Source organism: Neoarius graeffei, chromosome 17 (genome assembly GCF_027579695.1).
Source record: "Neoarius graeffei isolate fNeoGra1 chromosome 17, fNeoGra1.pri, whole genome shotgun sequence".
In the NCBI taxonomy this organism is placed as follows: Eukaryota; Metazoa; Chordata; class Actinopteri; order Siluriformes; family Ariidae; genus Neoarius; species Neoarius graeffei.
The window spans coordinates 19,604,468-19,624,299 of NC_083585.1; the positions used below are offsets into that span (position 1 = coordinate 19,604,468).

Sequence of the window (19,832 nt, forward strand, 5' to 3'; positions counted from 1 at the left end):
CAATCGTTGGTGTCGTCTTGAGGTGATGTCGACAAACTACCTTCCGCCTTACTTCCATGTATTCGTTCAAGAGAAGCAGCATGTGCGCAGTGTTGCCAGATTGGGTGGTTTTAAGTGCATTTTGGCGGGTGTTGAACATATTTTGGGCTGAAAAACATCAGCAGTATCTGGCAACACTGCATGTGTGAGTCAGTGTTTATGTAGGCTTAAATTCTGTTACTGAAAGTGTGTTATGTTTACAGTGAAGGACTGTGTGCACTTTACATTATTTTTTTTACTTAATACAAGAAATTAATGGATGCCAACATTTTTGCCAAAATGGTATTTTATTTTCCATTGTTTAGGCAGCTTCAGCATCATACTGTGAGATTCTGTTCAAATTGTTTTTTTTTCTTCTATGAAGCCTGAGCCATTTATTTTATTAGTTTATAATTATTGTTTAATTTAGTCTTCAGGAGAGACTGCCTGCACACAGGACTAGTATTAGGTTTTTTTTTCTTATATGAAAGCTGAGGCATTTATATTATATTTTAAGGTAACTTCATGTTGTGCTGTGAGGTTCTCTGCACTTTAACTTTTGAACCAACAGGTGCATTTGGGGGCGGCACGGTGGTGTAGTGGTTAGCGCTGTCGCCTCACAGCAAGAAGGTCCTGGGTTCGAACCCCGGGTCCGGCGAGGGCCTTTCTGTGTGGAGTTTGCATGTTCTCCCCGTGTCCGCGTGGGTTTCCTCCGGGTGCTCCGGTTTCCCCCACAGTCCAAAGACATGCAGGTTAGGTTAACTGGTGACTCTAAATTGACCGTAGGTGTGAATGTGAGTGTGAATGGTTGTCTGTGTCTATGTGTCAGCCCTGTGATGACCTGGCGACTTGTCCAGGGTGTACCCCGCCTTTCGCCCGTAGTCAGCTGGGATAGGCTCCAGCTTGCCTGCGACCCTGTAGAAGGATAAAGCGGCTAGAGATAATGAGATGAGATGAATGAGGTGCATTTGGATAAGTAAAGCCTATTTTTCTGCATTTTTGTAGTCCTGGTAATCTTTTATATTGGTAAAGTTGTTTATGGGACCATTTCTCAGTGTCTTTGTTTTTTTTTTAATCAATAGTTTTTCAGTAATAACTTAATATTTAACATATCACTCAATTTTAATCACAAAAAGAGAAAATCGCAACAATTTCTCGCAACTTTCACTTCCTCCCGCAATGTAATCGCAACAAAAACCTAAACACCGCAACTTTCGCAATTTTTTGGACCCCCCCCAGACATTTTAGCCCGCAACAATCACAAAAAAGGCCCGCGAAATCCTGGGGGACTGATGTATGGTATATTTCAGGTGCCAGTGTGGTCATTGTCAGCCAGTCTGGATAGTTGGCACACTTCCTGGTTTCAAAAGTTTTTTTTTTTCTTCCCTTTCCCTCTTCTGGCCTGTCATCTGTTTCATCAAGAACACCTGTCCTTCATAACAGTTCTTGTCGAAATGCTGTTCACAAATTCCCACTTGACTCTTCTCTGATGGCGACACGAAATCTGCCCGCTTCGTTTGCACAAACTTCACCCGCTGGCTTCAGATTAGTGTCATTTCTCGGAAAGTCATGAACTGAATGTCCTGTTGTATATGAATTTGAACATCCAAACACAACTCAGCGCTTTCCTATTGTTATTTTTGTAAGATTTCATCAACAATATCCGATTTCAGTGAGTAAACAAGCATGGAGTCAGATGACCCAGATAACCGGGGTTCCACGTGTGATGTCATGCGAGATTAGCCCTGAGGCAAGGCTGCCTTTTTCCGGGATCCGGACGCCGTGATTTAGCGATAGTTTGGTGCTCGATGATAAAATGACAATTAATATTTTCCCCCGCTTTGTTAATTAATTTTGGTTGTTGCTAATGATATATATTCATTTTAAAGCATTACTTTCACTTTAACATGAGGTTTTTGTCATCTCCAGGCCAAGTGGTCCGAGTAAAGCACTGAAGCTGGGTGCCAAAGGAAAAGAGATTGATAACTTTGTAGACAAACTCAAGTCAGAGGGTGAAAATATTATAATACCCAGTGCAGGAAAGAAGGGTTCGGAAATATCTAAAGTCCTTCAGCCTCCAGTGAACACAGAAAGGTATACTTGATAGTCTAATAGTAATTTATTAAGCATATGGTATATTGAAATCTCTAGCGAGTAATCAGTGGCTTGTGTATTTCTCCTGTGGCTCAGTGTACATCTGAAGGTAGAGGAGAAGATATCTCTTACCTGTGGACGGGATGGTGGACTGCAGAACATGGAGATTTTGGGTATGATCTTACTGCGAGTCTCAGATGAAAAAAATGGCCGTATCCGCTTGCAAATTAACAATAACGACAAGAAAGGAGTGCAGCTGCAGGTAATTTTGCATTCTGATGTTTCAAGGTTGCATACGTAAACAAATTTTCTTTTAGAGTTAAAGGAGTCCCTGGATGCAAAATGTTTGCGAACCCCTGGTGTGCATTAGCAGGACTGGTCAAGAGGTTCTGCTCCACTCTTTTGGGAGTGAGTAGGCAGGAGTGGTTTAAAAGACCGTCCTGCCCACACAACTGCATTGTTTCATGGATTTGGTTGTTTTATTGGTTTATTGATCATTTTGCTTGAGTCGGAAAATAGATGCTTAGAGAGTTTAAAAGCATTTGTCTGCAGGAATTCTTCATAACAAGACAAGCGCAAATCTATATCAGATATCACTGGAAATGATGCGTTTTCGAAATCTGTTTTCAGACCCATCCTAATGTAGATAAGAAGCTGTTCACTGCAGAGTCTTTGATTGGATTGAAAAACCCAGAAAAGTCTTTTCCCCTGAACAGCGATGTGGGCGTGCTGAAGTGGAGGCTACAGAGCACAGACGAGTCCCTCATCCCTTTAACCAGTGAGTTCCTCTTGAATTCGTACATGCTTATGTTTGAATTGGTCCTTTACCCTTAAATGTGTACCAGAATGTGTGTGTACAATGTGCTTATTTTATCTGTAGTAAACTGCTGGCCTTCAGAAAGTGGTAGCAGCTGTGATGTTAACATTGAGTACGAGCTCCAGGAAGAGGGCCTTGAACTCAATGATGTGGTCATCACCATCCCTGTGCCGTAAGTTCCTGTTAAAGCATATCCAGGAGCCCTCGAGTGGTGCCACAGCAAATGGTTTGCCCTGTCATTGGGAGATCAGAGTTTGAATCCTGATGTTTCTATAGCCATCCGTGATCCAGAGCCAAGAGAGCAAAATTGGCCATGCTGTCTGAGTGGGAGGGATAGCATTCTTTCTCACACACACCAACACTCGATAATCGTGGGCATCTGTAAGCTCTTGTATGCAAAAGAGGGCAGATGGCACATTCCACCGAGTGTGTTGCCTTATGATGCAATTTGTAAAAATGTGTTTGGTTGACTTCACGTGTCTGGACTTGGCATGTTGGCTGACTTTGTGTCCTGTTGTGTGATAGGAGCGAGTAGGCTGGTGGGTGGGAATTGACAGGTGACCAAATTGGGGCGGGGGGTGGAAATAATCACAAAGAGAAAAGTAACTCCAGAATACAGATTTTCCTTTTATGATTGTGTTATTTTATCTTATCACACTTGCTCAATTTTGATTGGTCAAAATGTAGTTGACTATTTTTTTTTTTAATCCCCTGCTGGCCAAAAGGCCCAAAAGGGGATTACGTCTGTCTGTCCGTCCGTCCCGGGAAGGGTGCTCACCTTCTGAAATCAACTCCTCCCACAATTTTTGGAGGAATTTCACGAAACTTGGCAGGATTCTTTGTTATATGTCGGTAATACGCAGATTGTAATTTCGTTAAATTCGGTCACGTTTTACCAGACTTACAGCCCTGGATTAACAAAATTATACTTTGACAATTTCATGAGAGTGTATTTTCCTTCTGACATCAACTCCTCTCAATTTTTGGACGAATTTCTCAAAGCTTGGAAAAAAAGGCCTTGTTATATGACGGTAATACACATATTGCGATTACATTTTTTGTGAAAATTTTTACCAGAGTTTTGACCCTTGACTTGTACTTGGACAATTTCATGAGGGTGTACGTTCTTCTGAAATCAACTCCTCTCACAATTTATGGAGGAATTTCAGCAAACTTGACAGAAGGCTTTGTTATATGATGGTTAACATGCATATTGAAATGTCTTTTAATTTGGGCAGATTTTCCCCAGAGTTACGCCCTTGATTATTAAGAAATTTGTACTTTGGCGCTTTCATCAAGGTGTGCTTGCTTTCTGAAATCAACTTCCCTCACAATTTTTACAACCCCGATTCCAAAAAAGTTGGGACAAAGTACAAATTGAAAATAAAAACGGAATGCAATGATGTGGAAGTTTCAAAATTCCATATTTTATTCAGAATAGAACATAGATGACATATCACATGTTTAAACTGAGAAAATGTATCATTTAAAGACAAAAATTAGGTGATTTTAAATTTCATGACAACAACACATCTCAAAGTTGGGACAAGGCCATGTTTACCACTGTGAGACATCCCCTTTTCTCTTTACAACAGTCTGTAAACGTCTGGGGACTGAGGAGACAAGTTGCTCAAGTTTAGGGATAGGAATGTTAACCCATTCTTGTCTAATGTAGGATTCTAGTTAGGGCTGCACGATATCAGAAAAATATGCGATATTCGATAACATGACTGAATATCTCGATATCGATATGTATCACGATAATTAAATATATACTGTTTTTCTTACCTCTACTCGCTGTTCTGCCCTGTATCTAGCATTTAAAAAAAACACCCAATGCATCGCTTCCATTCCAACATTATTTTTTATTGGAAAAACATGGCTACACCTGCAATGGTGTCCATCAGTCATCTTTAAATCTCTTAATTTTTGTGAGCGCAGCAGAAAATGTCTTAAGTTGAAATAAACAAAAAACTGAAAACTACATTACATTAACATAAAGCATTCGAAATGGCAATTTCAGCGGCTCCCGGGAGATGAAGGTGAGCGACACAGATTCACCATAAACTCAAACACAATCTGTTAATAACACATGCAGGTGAGAGAGCGGTAGTGTGTGTGTTAGAGTGAGAGGTAGTGTGTGTGTGTGAGAGAGAGAGAGAGAGTGTGGTTTTATGTTTTTATGCTGCTGTACAGCAGCGTTTGTCCCAGTGAGCCGTCCCACCACTGTTTTACAGGTACATGTCTTGCAAAGTACCTGAGTTTGCAGTACGTCACCCCTCCTGAATCCAAAGTACTTCCAAATAGCAGACGTGCATTTTTTTTTTTTGGAAACCAGTTCCTCCTCACACAAGTTTGTCTCACCACACTTGCTACCGCCTTCCGCCATCACCACGAGGCTTCTACTGGTTTTGCAATAGGGGGCGGAGTTATCCCGCGGCGCTTGTTGACATTCAAATGTGATTGGACGGCACCGAAAAATGCGCCTTTTATCGAAATTTAAGTAATTTTTGCGGTACGTGTATTGCAAACTATGATATCGCGATATCGATACTTTTTCGATATATTGTGCAGCCCTAATTCTAGTTGCTCGACTGTCTTAGGTCTTTTTTGTCGTGTCTTCCGTTTTATGATGCGCCAAATGTTTTCTATGGGTGAAAGATCTGGACTGCAGGCTGACCAGTTCAGTACCCGGACCCTTCTTCTACACAGCCATGATGCTGTAATTGATGCAGTATGTGGTTTGGCATTGTCATGCTGGAAAATGCAAGGTCTTCCCTGAAAGAGACGTTGTCTGGATGGGAGCATATGTTGCTCTAGAACCTGGATATACCTTTCAGCCACAACTTAATTTGTGCTGGATCTTGCTGGAACAGGATCCAGCATCTCTTGATTTTGCCCTCCCTGCGTTCCGGTACTTATTTGGACGGATCTGGAACCTCTCGTAGCCTACATGTATATAAAATAATAATATTACAGAACGTTTTGAATGTCTTAAATAAATTAATAATGTACATATAATCATTTACAGAACAAATCCTACGAAATTCGTGATGTTTTATTTAGATGAAGCGTCATTTAGTCGGAGATTTGTTTATATGTTGCTGGGCAACGATTCATGTTGCTGGTTGCAGGGAAAAAAAGAAAAGAAGGGAAGAAAAGAGATTTGCCGCCCGCTTCCATGGAGCAACAACTCAAGTAGACGGGAACAATTTAAACCACGGTATTTCGCGAACATGTCAAAAAGACAGTCGAGTTTACTTTGTTTTTTAAAAAAGATGGCGCAGCCGCAAAACAAGTCAGAAAAGCAACAAGCAGCGAATGCGATGAGGGCAGCTGCAGTGGCCATGCTGACGCCGGGCAAGAAGCTAGCGCACCGACAGCTAGCCAGGTTCACGAACACTTTTCTCTCGCCGAGTGGCAGCTGTCTTCAACTGCGGCGGGAGGGCGGGACATGACTGAATGGGTGTTTCTGATTTGTCAGCTGTCTTCAACTGGGGCGGGAGGGCGGGACATGACTGAATGGGTGTTTCTGATTTGTCAGCTGTCGTCCTTACACCGCATGGCATGCCCCAAGCGTTTACAACACAGAATTCCAGGTTCTCCGCTCCAAAATCGGCAGCTTCAAAACTTTTTTTTTTTTAACCGGCAACCAAAAAAAATTAACCGGTTGACGTTGATTCGGTCAACCACCGGTCAAACGGTCATCGGTTAACATCCCTATTTGGGACCAGAAAAGACGGGTAGGATGAAACTGGCTAAAGAGTGGATTTGTAGCACAGTGAGCTCATCTGCTCCAGACATAACAAAAAAAGCAACGTGCTCTAAGAAAAAAAGTGTTTGAACATGCCCGCACCAAGGCGCACCTTGCAGCAGAAAGCATTCTTGAGAAGGCGAAAGTGGATCCTTTAGGACAGGATATAATTAATAGCCAGTCCGACCAGATCAACACAACAGCTCGTGTGTTTCGCACAGCCTACAAGGAGGCTAAATGTAACCGACCAGCATATGGCTTTGAACAGGAGATTGACTGTCAAGAGTTAAACGGGCTCGATATGGGTCGTATTTTACACTCTAAAGTTGCCTGTACAAACATACAAAAACACATTTCGGATGAAATGAGAAGGAAATTGTTTGAAAAAATTGTAGAATGCGCACCCAAACTCAGTCTACTGCTGGATGAATCCACCAGTCTAAACAAAAATAGCTGCCTAATTATATACCTAAGAGCTCAGTTGCCTGATATGAACAAACTTGTAAACATTTTCACTGATCTGGTAGAATTACTTGATTTATCTGCTCACGGTATTGTTCAGAAACTATTGTCTGCCCTGGAGAGCCTGCACCTGACTCAGGATTTTCTCTCACGAACCCTTATTGGATTAACCTGCGATGGCGCTTCGGTTATGTTGGGGCGTAAAAGCGGGGTGGCGAGTCGGCTGCAGGCCATTTTCCCCAACATTACACTGTGGCACTGCTCAGCTCATAGGCTTGAGCTTGCGGTCTCAGACGCCGTGAAAGAGATGGGCGCTATAAATCACTTGAAAATATTGATGGACAAGTTATATGCACTGTATAGCACATCTAACAAAAATCGAATGGAGCTGAGGGAGTCTGCTGAGAGCCTAAATGTCCAACTATGTAGAATAGGTCGGATTTTAGACACTAGGTGGGTGGCATCAAGCTTTAGAACCATTGAAGCAGTGTGGAAGAGCTACCCGGCACTTTACAAACATTTCATAACTGCATCAGAAGATCCCTCCCGTGATAGCATCACAAAGCAAAAATACAGCGGGCTTGCAATGCGTATTACTTCACATGCGTTTGTGAACAATTTAGGCATAATGTGCGATGCATTGCAAGAATTATCCGAGCTCTCAGTCGAGCTTCAAAAACGTGATACAGTATTACCATCATTTCAGCACACAGGTCAATTTGTCGGGAAATCGGAGTGTTTGAGGCAATGTCAGATCGGCCAGGGCACTACACTGAACTGAGCCAAAGGGCTATTGAGGAAAACACTTTCCAGGGTGTCACACTGCATGCCGGTAAACCAAGCGACAGAACACTCGAACCCAAGCAGTTTTTCCTAACTGTGGCCAAGAACTTGGAGGACTGCATGCTTTCCCAAGGAGGCCGGTTGCCAGATAAAACGGGATATAACAAGTTCATTGATGAGTTGAAGGTGCTTTACGCACAGTATTGGCCCAAGAACGCAGATGCGTTGTATGGAGAGACTGAGGTTGAGTCGCTGTGTCTGCGCTTTAACATTGCCAACCCACGAGCAGTCATACGAGCCTACAGAGAGTACAGAGACTCCGATGGAAACCACACGCCTGATGAACTGATGGAGTTACTTGCTGCTGTCAACAGCATTCCCATTGCAAGTGCTGAATGTGAGCGCGGATTTTCTCAAATGAATTTGATTTGCACTTCTAACCGCGCCTCTCTGCTGACATCCACCCTATCATCCATACTTATCCTTAATCTTGTTGGGGCCCCCCCTGGCTAAATTCAACCCGGTCCCCTACGTGAGGTCGTGGGTGGCCAAAGGACACAGAACAGCCACAGACCCACGTAGCAAAACAAGAAACAAAGAGGGGGAGGAGAATCCGGACATGCTTGTGATGTGGAGTATTTTGGAAAAATAAATGGTAAGCATACTGTCTAATAGGCCGCCGTGCCAATCTTTAAATAGTTAGAATGGAAGATTTGTGTGATTTATTGTAAGCTCTGTTTGTTTTACAAGTCAGACCTGTTGAGAAAGCTGTTGTTGCTGACTGTATGAGTCCCACAAGTGGTGATGTGGGCAATTGCTTGTGGTGTGCAGACTATAAATAAATTTTTGTACATGTATCATATTTTTTTACCATGGATGTTATGTAAAATCAAGGCTTGTAAGTCCCACGGCATGGCAAGTGGGCATTTTATGATGTTTTCACCATTTTCTGTAAGCGTTCCGGCACCTGTGCTCGTCTCGTCATCCCTGCATTGTCATCTGTACTTTCCGTTCCGGCACCTCGTGATTTACAAATTAAGCACTGCTTTCAGCATTGATGGTGTCTTTCCAGATGTGTAAGCTGCCCATGCCACACGCACTAATGCAACCCCATACCATCAGAGATTCAGGCTTCTGAACTGAGCGCTGATAACAACGGTGTCCCTGATTTCCATAAAGAACTTCAAATTTTAATTCGTCTGACCACAGAACAGTTTTCCACTTTGCCACAGTCCATTTTAAATGAGCCTTGGCCCAGAGAAGACGTCTGCGCTTCTGGATCATGTTTAGATACGGCTGCTTCTTTGAACTATAGAGTTTTAGCTGGCAACGGCGGATGGCACGGTGAATTGTGTTCACAGATAATGTTCTCTGGAAATATTCCTGAGCCCATTTTGTGATTTCCAATACAGAAGCATGCCTGTATGTGATGCAGTGCCGTCTAAGGGCCCGAAGATCACGGGCACCCAGTATGGTTTTCCGGCCTTGACCCTTACGCACAGATTCTTCCAGATTCTCTGAATCTTTTGATGATATTATGCACTGTAGATGATGATATGTTCAAACTCTTTGCAATTTTACACTGTCGAACTCCTTTCTGATATTGCTCCACTATTTGTCGGTGCAGAATTAGGGGGATTGGTGATCCTCTTCCCATCTTTACTTCTGAGAGCCGCTGCCACTCCAGGATGCTCTTTTTATACCCAGTCATGTTAATGACCTATTGCCAATTGACCTAATGAGTTGCAGTTTGGTCCTCCAGCTGTTCCTTTTTTGTACCTTTAACTTTTCCAGCCTCTTATTGCCACTGTCCCAACTTTTTTGAGATGTGTTGCTGTCATGAAATTTCAAATGAGCCAATATTTGGCATGAAATTTCAAAATGTCTCACTTTCGACATTTGATATGTTGTCTATGTTCTATTGTGAATACAATATCAGTTTTTGAGATTTGTAAATTATTGCATTCCGTTTTTATTTACAATTTGTACTTTGTCCCAACTTTTTTGGAATCGGGGTTGTAGCTCTCGCTGGCTGAAAGGCCCGAAGGGGATTATGTCGTGGCAATATCCGTACGTCCATCCATCCATTCTGGGAAGGGTACTTACCTTCTGAAATCAACTCCTCTCACAATTTTTGGAGGAATTTCACGAAACTTGACAGGATTCTTTGTTATATGTCAGTAATACACATTGCAATTTCGTTCAATTCAGTCACATTTCACCAGAGTTATGGCCGAGTTGCCAGCGGGGGATATTGTGCTCTCAGAGCACTCTTATTTTCTAACAGTGGCTCTGACAGCAAGACAAATCCCAGATTTATGCGAAAGCTATTCTAATACTTTTATCAATTCTATAGTAACGCTTGCACAGAAACTTGTCTGGCGGACCCGCTACATGAACATATTTTAAAATTGTGTTTAACTGTTGATACGGTGACATTTTCTTGAAGGAGATGTTTATTTAGCATTAATGACATGAGTCTCCAGGGTCAGCGTTTATAGCAATCGGAGGTAAACCTGTAACTTTTGGTGTCCCCCTACGAAGGACAATCTGCTTTTTTTTTTTTTGTCTTATTAATTTTGAGAGAGAAAAAAAAACTGATGAGGGAACAACTGTTTATAGCTGCTATATTGTGACATTCCACAACAATACATCTAACTATATATGGATGAAAAGTATGATGTCATACTTTTTTTTTTATGTCATTGTTGCTGTTAAGTAGACCTCCTCGGACTCAAGATCACATGATCTGAAATGGGTAAACACAAATCCAAAACGGCGGTCGTTAATAGCTGCACTAGTGCGGCCAGTGATGCAATTTGGACCAAAAAAAAAAACTAGGTAAAATGACTTGTCCACGATGACTATTGCAAGTTTCAAAGTGTGGTAAATGAAGGTTTCAATGCTAAGTGTACACAACTACCAAACAATGCAATTTAGTTTGTAAATGTAATAATTTCTTACCTCCTGAAATCTTTTATCGCTCGAAAAAGATTGAAATGATAGACTACTATCAGTTGAATTGTTATTGCAGCCATAAGCTGTGCAATAACGTACCATTTTGAGCTCTATTGCCCCTTTTCCACCAAAGCAGTTCCAGGGCTGGTTCAGGGCCAGTGCTTAGTTTGGAACCGGGTTTTCTGTTTCCACTGACAAAGAACTGGCTCTGGGGCCAGAAAAACCGGTTCCAGGCTAGCACCAACTCTCTGCTGGGCCAGAGGAAAGAACCGCTTACATCAGCTGTACAAACGCGAAGTCATTTATTATTATTATTATTATTGTTGTTGTTGCTGCTGCTGCTTCTTCCGTGTTGTTTTTGCTTCGATATTCGCGCCAAGGTTTATGCAAACGTAGCGACGTAACTGACGTATACAACGACATAACTGACGTATACAGCGACGTAATGACGTATACAGCGACGTAACTGACATATACAGTGGCGTAATGACGTAGCTCCGCGAGCTATGGAAAAGCAAACTGGTTCTCAGCTGGCTCGCAAGTTGAACGAGTTGTGAACCAGCACCAGCACTGGCCCCGAACCAGCCCTGGCCCCGAACCAGCCCTGGAACTGATTTGGTGGAAAAGGGGTATATCTCAGACTTTTGTAGTTCATGAATACAGAGAACCCATGCAAACATCGCTTCTTGGCCTTTTGGCGAAGATCAAGTGTAGTATATGTTCTTATCGGTTTAATATCTGATGGTCTCTGTTGGACTGCGGAGCGCCGTCACCACCACACACACACTTCACCATCATGGTAAGGGAAGCATTTCCCATGATGCAGTGCTCCTGACCATGTAAGGAGTTTTTTGGTTGCCGGTTCAATTCCCTGGACCAGCAGGAATGGCTGAAGTGCCCTTGAGCAAGGCACCTAACCCCCACTTGCTCCCTGGGCGCTGTAGTATAGCTGCCCCCTGCTCTGGGTGTGTGTGTGGGTGTGCACTTACGTGTGCATGTATTCACTGCTTCAGATGGGTTAAATGCAGAGGAGGAATTTCGCTGTGCTTGAGTGTACATGTGACAAAAAAATAAAGGCTTCTTGAAACACGAGGCGTGTAGGCGTTTGTTTACCCGTCTCAAACCATGTGGCCACAGCACTCCAGTGGAGCTGAGGAGGTCTATTTCTATGGATGAACAAATATTCTGTTGGAGAAAAATAATCAACTAAAGGGTCGTAAAAGTAATTATTTATACCCCTGCTCTGAATAGGGCTGGGAATCGATCCAGATTTCCTGGATCGATTCGATTCCGATTCATAAGGTCACGATCCGATTCGATATCGATTTACTTAGATATTGCTGGATTGTCACTTTAAAGTAAAAACTGTCCTTATTGACAGGAACAGCCCAATATGTGTTTGTGCATGTAATTTAACACCAAATGCCTTCTCCAGTGCAGTTTGATTCGCCGCAGGTTTAGCTGAAACCGTGTTGGCGTGGTGCCTGGATAAGTGGTTGCGGAGATTGGTTGTATTGCCACTATATTTTACCTCTATGTGGCACAGTTTGCACACTGCTTTTGTTCTGTTGACTTCGTCTCTGTCCTCGTAACGTTTGAATCCAAAGTAATGCCATACATCAGCTTTCAGGCCAGACGGTGATTTTAGCTGTGCAGCTTCAGCCATCTCGCGTTCTTAAGTTTCGATTTCGTTTGCCGGCACCCGCTTTTTATAGCGGTCCTTCCGCGGTCGAGAAAATAGTGCCTATAGCCACCTGGAAGAGATCGATCCACACATTTTTTAATCGATCTCGTATTTTTTGAACGTGAATCGATATTGGATCGTGGATCGATCTTTTGAACCCAGCCCTAGCTCTGAAGGAGGGGTATACACTGGTTTACCTCCGTCCGTCCAAAACACCCTTTTTCTCAGCAACCACAAATCATAGCCACTTGGTACCAAACTTCAGCTCGGGGTTCTATACCGTTTTCAGGTCTGTCACACATCGACTTCCTGCTTACCGACAATGTATTTATGAAACGTATAGCCTGGATTTACAAAATTTTCGTAACACTTTTCTCAGCAACTACAAATCACAACTGCTTGATATTTGGTATCGCGCTTCAGCTTGGGGTTCTATACCGTGTATACCTTTTTCAGGTGCGTCGCACATCGACTTCCTGTTTACCGACTGAATGTATTTACGAAACATATAGGTTGGATTTTGACGCTATTTCAAGAAGCAAAATGCGATTTTGAAATGACGGTTTCCCAGGATGCTATTTGAAATCCCTGGGGAGAGACACGGCTCTTTACTTACTTGTTTCAGGGTTAATTATTTGTTGAAGGCAGCATTCATAATAAGTGTCCTATTCCTTCGATTGCTTGCATTCTGATATAAGCGAGAGTGGGGGGGATACGTAAGTGAGCAGCAGCTCACAGTTGATCTTATGTTTTGTATCTGGTCACATTCTGTTGTGTTTTATTCCTTATATCATCCATCCTAAATGTGCAGGTCAGGAGTCGGCGCGCCTGTTGTTGGAGATCTTGATGGTGAGTATCGCCACGACAGCAGGAAAAACATTCTCGAATGGTGCCTGCCTGTCATTGATGAAAACAACAAAAGTGGAAGTTTGGAGTTCAGCATAGCTGGGAGCCCAAATGACTTCTTCCCAGTGAATGTCTCATTTGTGTCTAAACGCAACTATTCCAACATTGAGGTGAGCTGTAGTGTTTGAGATATAAGCCCTGTTGTTATTATGATTAAAAAAAAAAAAAATTTTTTAAAGTAACGAAAAACATCTCTCTTCCTGTTACTGTAGGTGGCCAAAGTGACCCAGGTAGAAGGGGACAGCCCGGTGAAATTCTCCAGTGAGACTTCCTTTGTTGTCGACAAGTATGAAATACTCTAAAGACTTGTAAAAGAAACGTTTCTAGCCTGCCTGCCTACCCGTGTAACAGTTTGGACACCGTACAACCGGATTATCCAAATTTCTCACAGCGGCGTGCAGTATTTGTGTATTTGTTTGTATGGCAAAGGAAATTATATATGTTTATATAAAATGAATTTAAGAGGTAAATGAATCACTTCCGTAACATGAATACAGATGGACCTTGAGCTTTGTGACTTCAGGCTGAGGACAGAGAAATCGCACCACATCGTCTCATCTTACAGAATACCCTGAATCTGAACCTATGACCCCTGAAATAAATAATACGAGGAACTTGAGAGTCGCCCCAGTGTGATATAGTTTCTACATTGTCATCTTACAGAGCCGCACATCCTTACAGATTCGACAGATTGTATTTCGAACGACTCATTCGTCCAAATGAATGAAATAGGAACAGAAAGTTATTTTTTTATCCTGTGTTCATTCATAATGAACTGATACTGGCTCTTTGTTAAAATATAAATAGCTTTTATATTTTCACTGTGTTCTATATTTAGAGGGGTAGCTCTTTGTTTGACAAACGACTTATTTTAATGATGGGGTTTATATAAGGACCATCCAGGACAAAATATTGTTTTCTCTCTGCTTCTTAAAGCCACTTACTTTCTGCATCAGTTGTTTTCACAGTAATACATCAATTACATAACTCTGCAGGGATTGCTGGGAGGGCAGAAGCTGCACCTGATTGAAATGTGTTCTTCTGCTCTGATAGCTGCTACCGGTTGTAATGAGCTGTCGAGTATTGTAAAGATCTTCAACACACTAGAGGAAAACAAACAATGAGACAGTAATGGAGGTGTAAGAAGAGCCTTACTTTGTATAACAACGTAAGCTGAAACTCGAACCGACTTTCCCTGGGAAGAATATGTTCACTGGGTGCTCTAAATTTCAGTGCAAATCTAACATTTATCAGATTTCATTTGAATCAAACAGCTAAATTTGTTAGACTTTTGCAAATTCAAGTGTTCAGTGCTTGGTTTTTACATTCACGTAAAAAAATAAAATAAATAAAAATAATTTCAGCACTCAAATCATGCATTAAGAGTAGGCATAACAAACATTTACAATATTTCTTGTATTTTGTTCAGCTTGATTTAAGAATACCAAAACAGTAGCGGTCCTCCGGTATGTATTGATTCACTTGAGTGGAAAAATATTTTCTCACTATCATCTTTTTCTTTTTTTTTTTATCTTCCCAAAAATTGTCCGATAATAATTTTCAATGGGGTTGTTTTAATATCCAATGGAGAGATGAAAATGATAACATTCCAGCTTACTTGTTTTGATATTAAAGTATATTGCTTGAATATGAATGTGACGTGTGTTTCATGAGTCGTATTTTAGTTCCAGCACTTAATTGGTTGTTTTATTTGATTAGTTGAGCATTTTCTAGAAAATATAATGCAACAGATACCTATTCATTTATTCAGGCATTGTTTAGAATATACTTAATTTTTAAGACACATTTGACAAACAAACAAAAAAATCTGCCCATTTTATTAGTACTTGGGTAATTTATCCTTTTAACAGTAAACTCCTAATCAAGGAGGTAAGTACTGGAGCTCAAAATTATTGTGCACTTATTTTTTTTAGGCACTATATTTTAAAAAGCCTCCTCTGTATATCCTGTATTCTGCCGTCTGTGTTTTTATCCAACACTTTGCTGGTTTGGTGGTGATGTATTTCTACTTTATAATGTATTATGGTTGGCGTAAGGAAAGCTCCAAACAAATGAACTAAAGGTTGGATATACAGTACATTTCATTTTTAAAGTACAAGTGTAGAGATCTGTATGAAAATGGCAAATACAGTGGGGCAAAAAAGTATTTAGTCAGCCACCAATTGTGCAAGTTCTCCCACTTAAAAAGATGAGAGAGGCCTGTAATTTTCATCATAGGTACACTTCAACTATGAGAGACAGAATGGGGGGAAAGAATCCAAGAAATCACATTGTAGGATTTTTAATGAATTAATTGGTAAATTCCTCTGTAAAATAAGTATTTGGTCACCTACAAACAAGCAAGATTTCTGGCTCTCACAGACCTGTAACAACTTCTTTAAGAGGCTCCTCTGTCCTCCACTTGTTACCTGTATTAATGGCACCTGTTTGAACTCGTTATCAGTATAAAAGACACCTGTCCACAACCTCAAACAGTCACACTCCAAACTCCACTATGGCCAAGACCAAAGAGCTGTCAAAGGACACCAGAAACAAAATTGTAGACCTGCACCAGGCTGGGAAGACTGAATCTGCAATAGGTAAGCAGCTTGGTGTGAAGAAATCAACTGTGGGAGCAATTATTAGAAAATGGAAGACATACAAGACTACTGATAATCTCCCTCGATCTGGGGCTCCACGCAAGATCTCACCCCGTGGGGTCAAAATGATCACAAGAACGGTGAGCAAAAATCCCAGAACCACACGGGGGGACCTAGTGAATGACCTGCAGAGAGCTGGGACCAAAGTAACAAAGGCTACCATCAGTAACACACTACGCCGCCAGGGACTCAAATCTTGCAGTGCCAGACTTGTCCCCCTGCTTAAGCCAGTACATGTCCAGGCCCATCTGAAGTTTGCTAGAGAGCATTTGGATGATCCAGAAGAGGACTGGGAGAATGTCATATGGTCAGATGAAACCAAAATAGAACTTTGTGGTAAAAACTCAACTTGTCGTGTTTGGAGGAGAAAGAATGCTGAGTTGCATCCAAAGAACACCATACCTACTGTGAACTGTGGGTGGTAGAAAAGGGCAACTGGACTTGCTTGAAGATTCTTGAAAACGTTTCACCTCTCGTCCAAAAGGCTTCCTCAGTTCTGTCTGACTAATAGGGAGTATCAGATATTCTGATACTCCCTATTAGTCAGACAGAACTGAGGAAGCCTTTTGGACGAGAGGTGAAACGTTTTCAAGAATCTTCAAGCAAGTCCAGTTGCCCTTTTCTACCACCCACAGTTTACTATGACCTGGATGATTGAGAATCTTCACAGACATACCTACTGTGAAGCATGGGGGTGGAAACATCATGCTTTGGGGCTGTTTTTCTGCAAAGGGACCAGGACGACTGATCCGTGTAAAGGAAAGAATGAATGGGGCCATGTATCGTGAGATTTTGAGTGAAAACCTCCTTCCATCAGCAAGGGCGTTGAAGATGAAACGTGGCTGGGTCTTTCAGCATGACAATGATCCCAAACACACTGCCCGGGCAACGAAGGAGTGGCTTCGTAAGAAGCATTTCAAGGTCCTGGAGTGGCCTAGCCAGTCTCCAGATCTCAACCCCATAGAAAATCTTTGGAGGGAGTTGAAAGTCCGTGTTGCCCAGCGACAGCCCCAAAACATAACTGCTCTAGAGGAGATCTGCATGGAGGAATGGGCCAAAATACCAGCAACAGTGTGTGAAAACCTTGTGAAGACTTACAGAAAACATTTGACCTCTGTCATTGCCAACAAAGGGGATATAACAAAGTATTGAGATGAACTTTTGTTATTGACCAAATACTTTTCCACCATAATTTGCAAATAAATTCTTTAAAAATCAGACAATGTGATTTCCTGGATTTTTTTTCCCTCATTCTGCCTCTCATAGTTGAAGTGTACCTATGATAAAAATTACAGGCCTCTCTCATCTTTTTAAGTGGGAGAACTTGCACAATTGGTGACTGACTAAATACTTTTTTGCCCCACTGTACATTAGTGCAGTGATTCCCAACCACTGTGACGCGGCACATTAGTGTGCCGTGAGAGATCATCAGGTATACCATGGGAAATTATCCAATCTCACTTAAGTGTTCCGAAAATAATTACTTATTTACTGCAAATAATTTGTCTTCATTCGTCTATGCCAGCGATGTATAGTGACAGGCAGAACAATTAAATACTTTTCCACTAGATGGCAGCAGGTAGCTAATTAACCTGTGTATCTACCTGTTGCCATTCAAACAATAGAATTAGTAATGCTTCAGGTGTGACAGCGGTGATGGCGATGGATAAATATTTGAAAAGTACACAATCCAAACTGGGTCCTGGAGAAAATTCTGACCCAGATGAAGGCCTTAGTATGAGTAGAGGTCAGAAGAAAGCAAAAAAGGTGATTTTCCACAACCTATCTATGCGAGCTGGGCTTTTCAAGCATGACTGCTATAAAAACTAAAAAAGGAGAGTGACTCAGAGCTGTTGAGGAAGATCTTCATGTGTGTCTTTCTTCAATTCCTGCGAGTATATCAGCTTTGTGTTCAGCTAAACAGGCCAGGTTTCACACTAAGTAAATTGTGAGTAAATTGAGACTAGATGATCATTATATTTCATTATACACTTTTTGTGACATTTTTGTTTGGTGGTGTGCCGTGGGATTTTTCGAATGTAAAATATGTGCCGTGGCTCAAGAAAGGTTGGGAAACACTGCATTAGTGTATATAGGGTTAAATCAATAAGCTAGCTAGATTACTTTAGTTTTAAAACTTTCAGATGACTAAAGCGGGCGGCACGGTGGTGTAGTGGTTAGCGCTGTCGCCTCACAGCAAGAAGGTCCGGGTTCGAGCCCCGTGGCCGGCGATGGCCTTTCTGTGTGGAGTTTGCATGTTCTCCCCGTGTCCACGTGGGTTTCCTCCGGGTGCTCCGGTTTCCCCCACAGTCCAAAGACATGCAGGTTAGGTTAACTGGTGAGTCTAAATTGACCATGAGTGTGAATGGTTGTCTGTGTCTATGTGTCAGCCCTGTGATGACCTGGCGACTTGTCCAGGGTGTGCCCCACCTTTCGCCCGTAGTCAGCTGGGATAGGCTCCAGCTTGCCTGTGACCCTATAGAACAGGATAAAGCGGCTAGAGATAACGAGATGAGATGACTAAAGCAATAAGAAATAAATAAACTAGGATGATCATTTAAAGCTAAATGTTTGTACATGCTAAGACCTGTTTTATCTAATTTATAGTAACTAAAAGGAGCATAGAAATTAGTTTGGTCATTTACTGACACCCATCTTCAGTTAAATATGATGAACTCAAAAGTAACTGGGCCATTTCACAATTACCTCAGCACATGGTTTAACTTGAACTAAATCAGGGGTTCGCAACCTTTTCTACTTTGAGGCCCACCAATTCTGAGTCGGGCCCATTAAAAAAGATCCCCAGTCATTTTGGCTCATCTATTCTATTAGAATCTAATAATCTACTGTAAAGAGTATTAATAGGATGCAACATCACTCCCTGTTATAGATGGGAGCCCAGGAATTAAATAGATGCAATAAAAACAAATTTTTAAAATGTAGGTATTGTATTTAAAACTATATTGATGTGCCAGAAACCAAACCTTGTATGCAGGGCATTCTCAATCAAAAGGGATTAAAGATTTTAAAGGGTTTTTTTTTTCAGATGGTGTATATTTTTCGTCTTTTTTGTATTTGTAATTATTTGTATCTGTACATGCACAATCCCACCAGCTCCGCTGATCAACTTATCGTGTTTAAATAAAGTCCATTCATTCATTCATTCATTCATTATGAGTTGGGAAATTATCCATCCGTTGAGTTCCCCGACATTTCAAACTACCTGGTACTGCAGACATCGTTCTATACGGACAAACAGATGAAAACCTGGAAGAGCATGGAGGCATACAACTTTTTGTATGTGGCTGGGTTAAAGATCTGGGGATCAGGATACTGCAAGATAAATCCTGTATCATTTATGCCTGCGTAAGAAGGAATTTCTGAGCTTTTTGTCCGTGTCTTTGAGAAGGTTGCTAGGATGGTACAAGTTTTAGTATCGGGTGTAAACCACAGCCACTCAATTCTCAATCCTCCCTGCTCTTCTTGTCCAGCAAGCATCATGCAGACATCACAGATTCATATAATTTACCCACAAATATATTTATTTAGTCTGCCTACTGCGCTCTCTCTCTCTCTCTCTCTCTCTCTCTCTCTCTCTCTCTCTCTCTCTGTGTGCACGCGTGCACTTAGATGCAGAGGAGGAATGTGACAAAAATAAAGGCTGCTTGTTCTTAATTTACCTAAAAATGTTTTTAT

The 19,832-nt window shown here is 41.7% G+C and overlaps 1 protein-coding gene and 1 pseudogene across 1 annotated transcript in view; both read left to right on the plus strand.

Annotated features, from left to right (window-relative positions):
- Positions 1-15,135, plus strand: part of arcn1b (archain 1b) — a 30,159-nt gene extending 15,024 nt beyond the window's left edge. The window contains exons 5-10 of the mRNA XM_060943814.1: positions 1,948-2,112; positions 2,209-2,374; positions 2,743-2,890; positions 2,993-3,101; positions 13,382-13,586; positions 13,689-15,135. Of these exons, the coding sequence (XP_060799797.1) occupies positions 1,948-2,112; positions 2,209-2,374; positions 2,743-2,890; positions 2,993-3,101; positions 13,382-13,586; positions 13,689-13,778 (883 nt within the window). The 3' untranslated portion in view covers positions 13,779-15,135. The remainder of the gene's footprint in view (positions 1-1,947; positions 2,113-2,208; positions 2,375-2,742; positions 2,891-2,992; positions 3,102-13,381; positions 13,587-13,688) is intronic.
- LOC132865119 (U2 spliceosomal RNA) lies at positions 11,565-11,667 on the plus strand (annotated as a pseudogene).
- Positions 15,136-19,832: the final 4,697 nt, after the last annotated feature.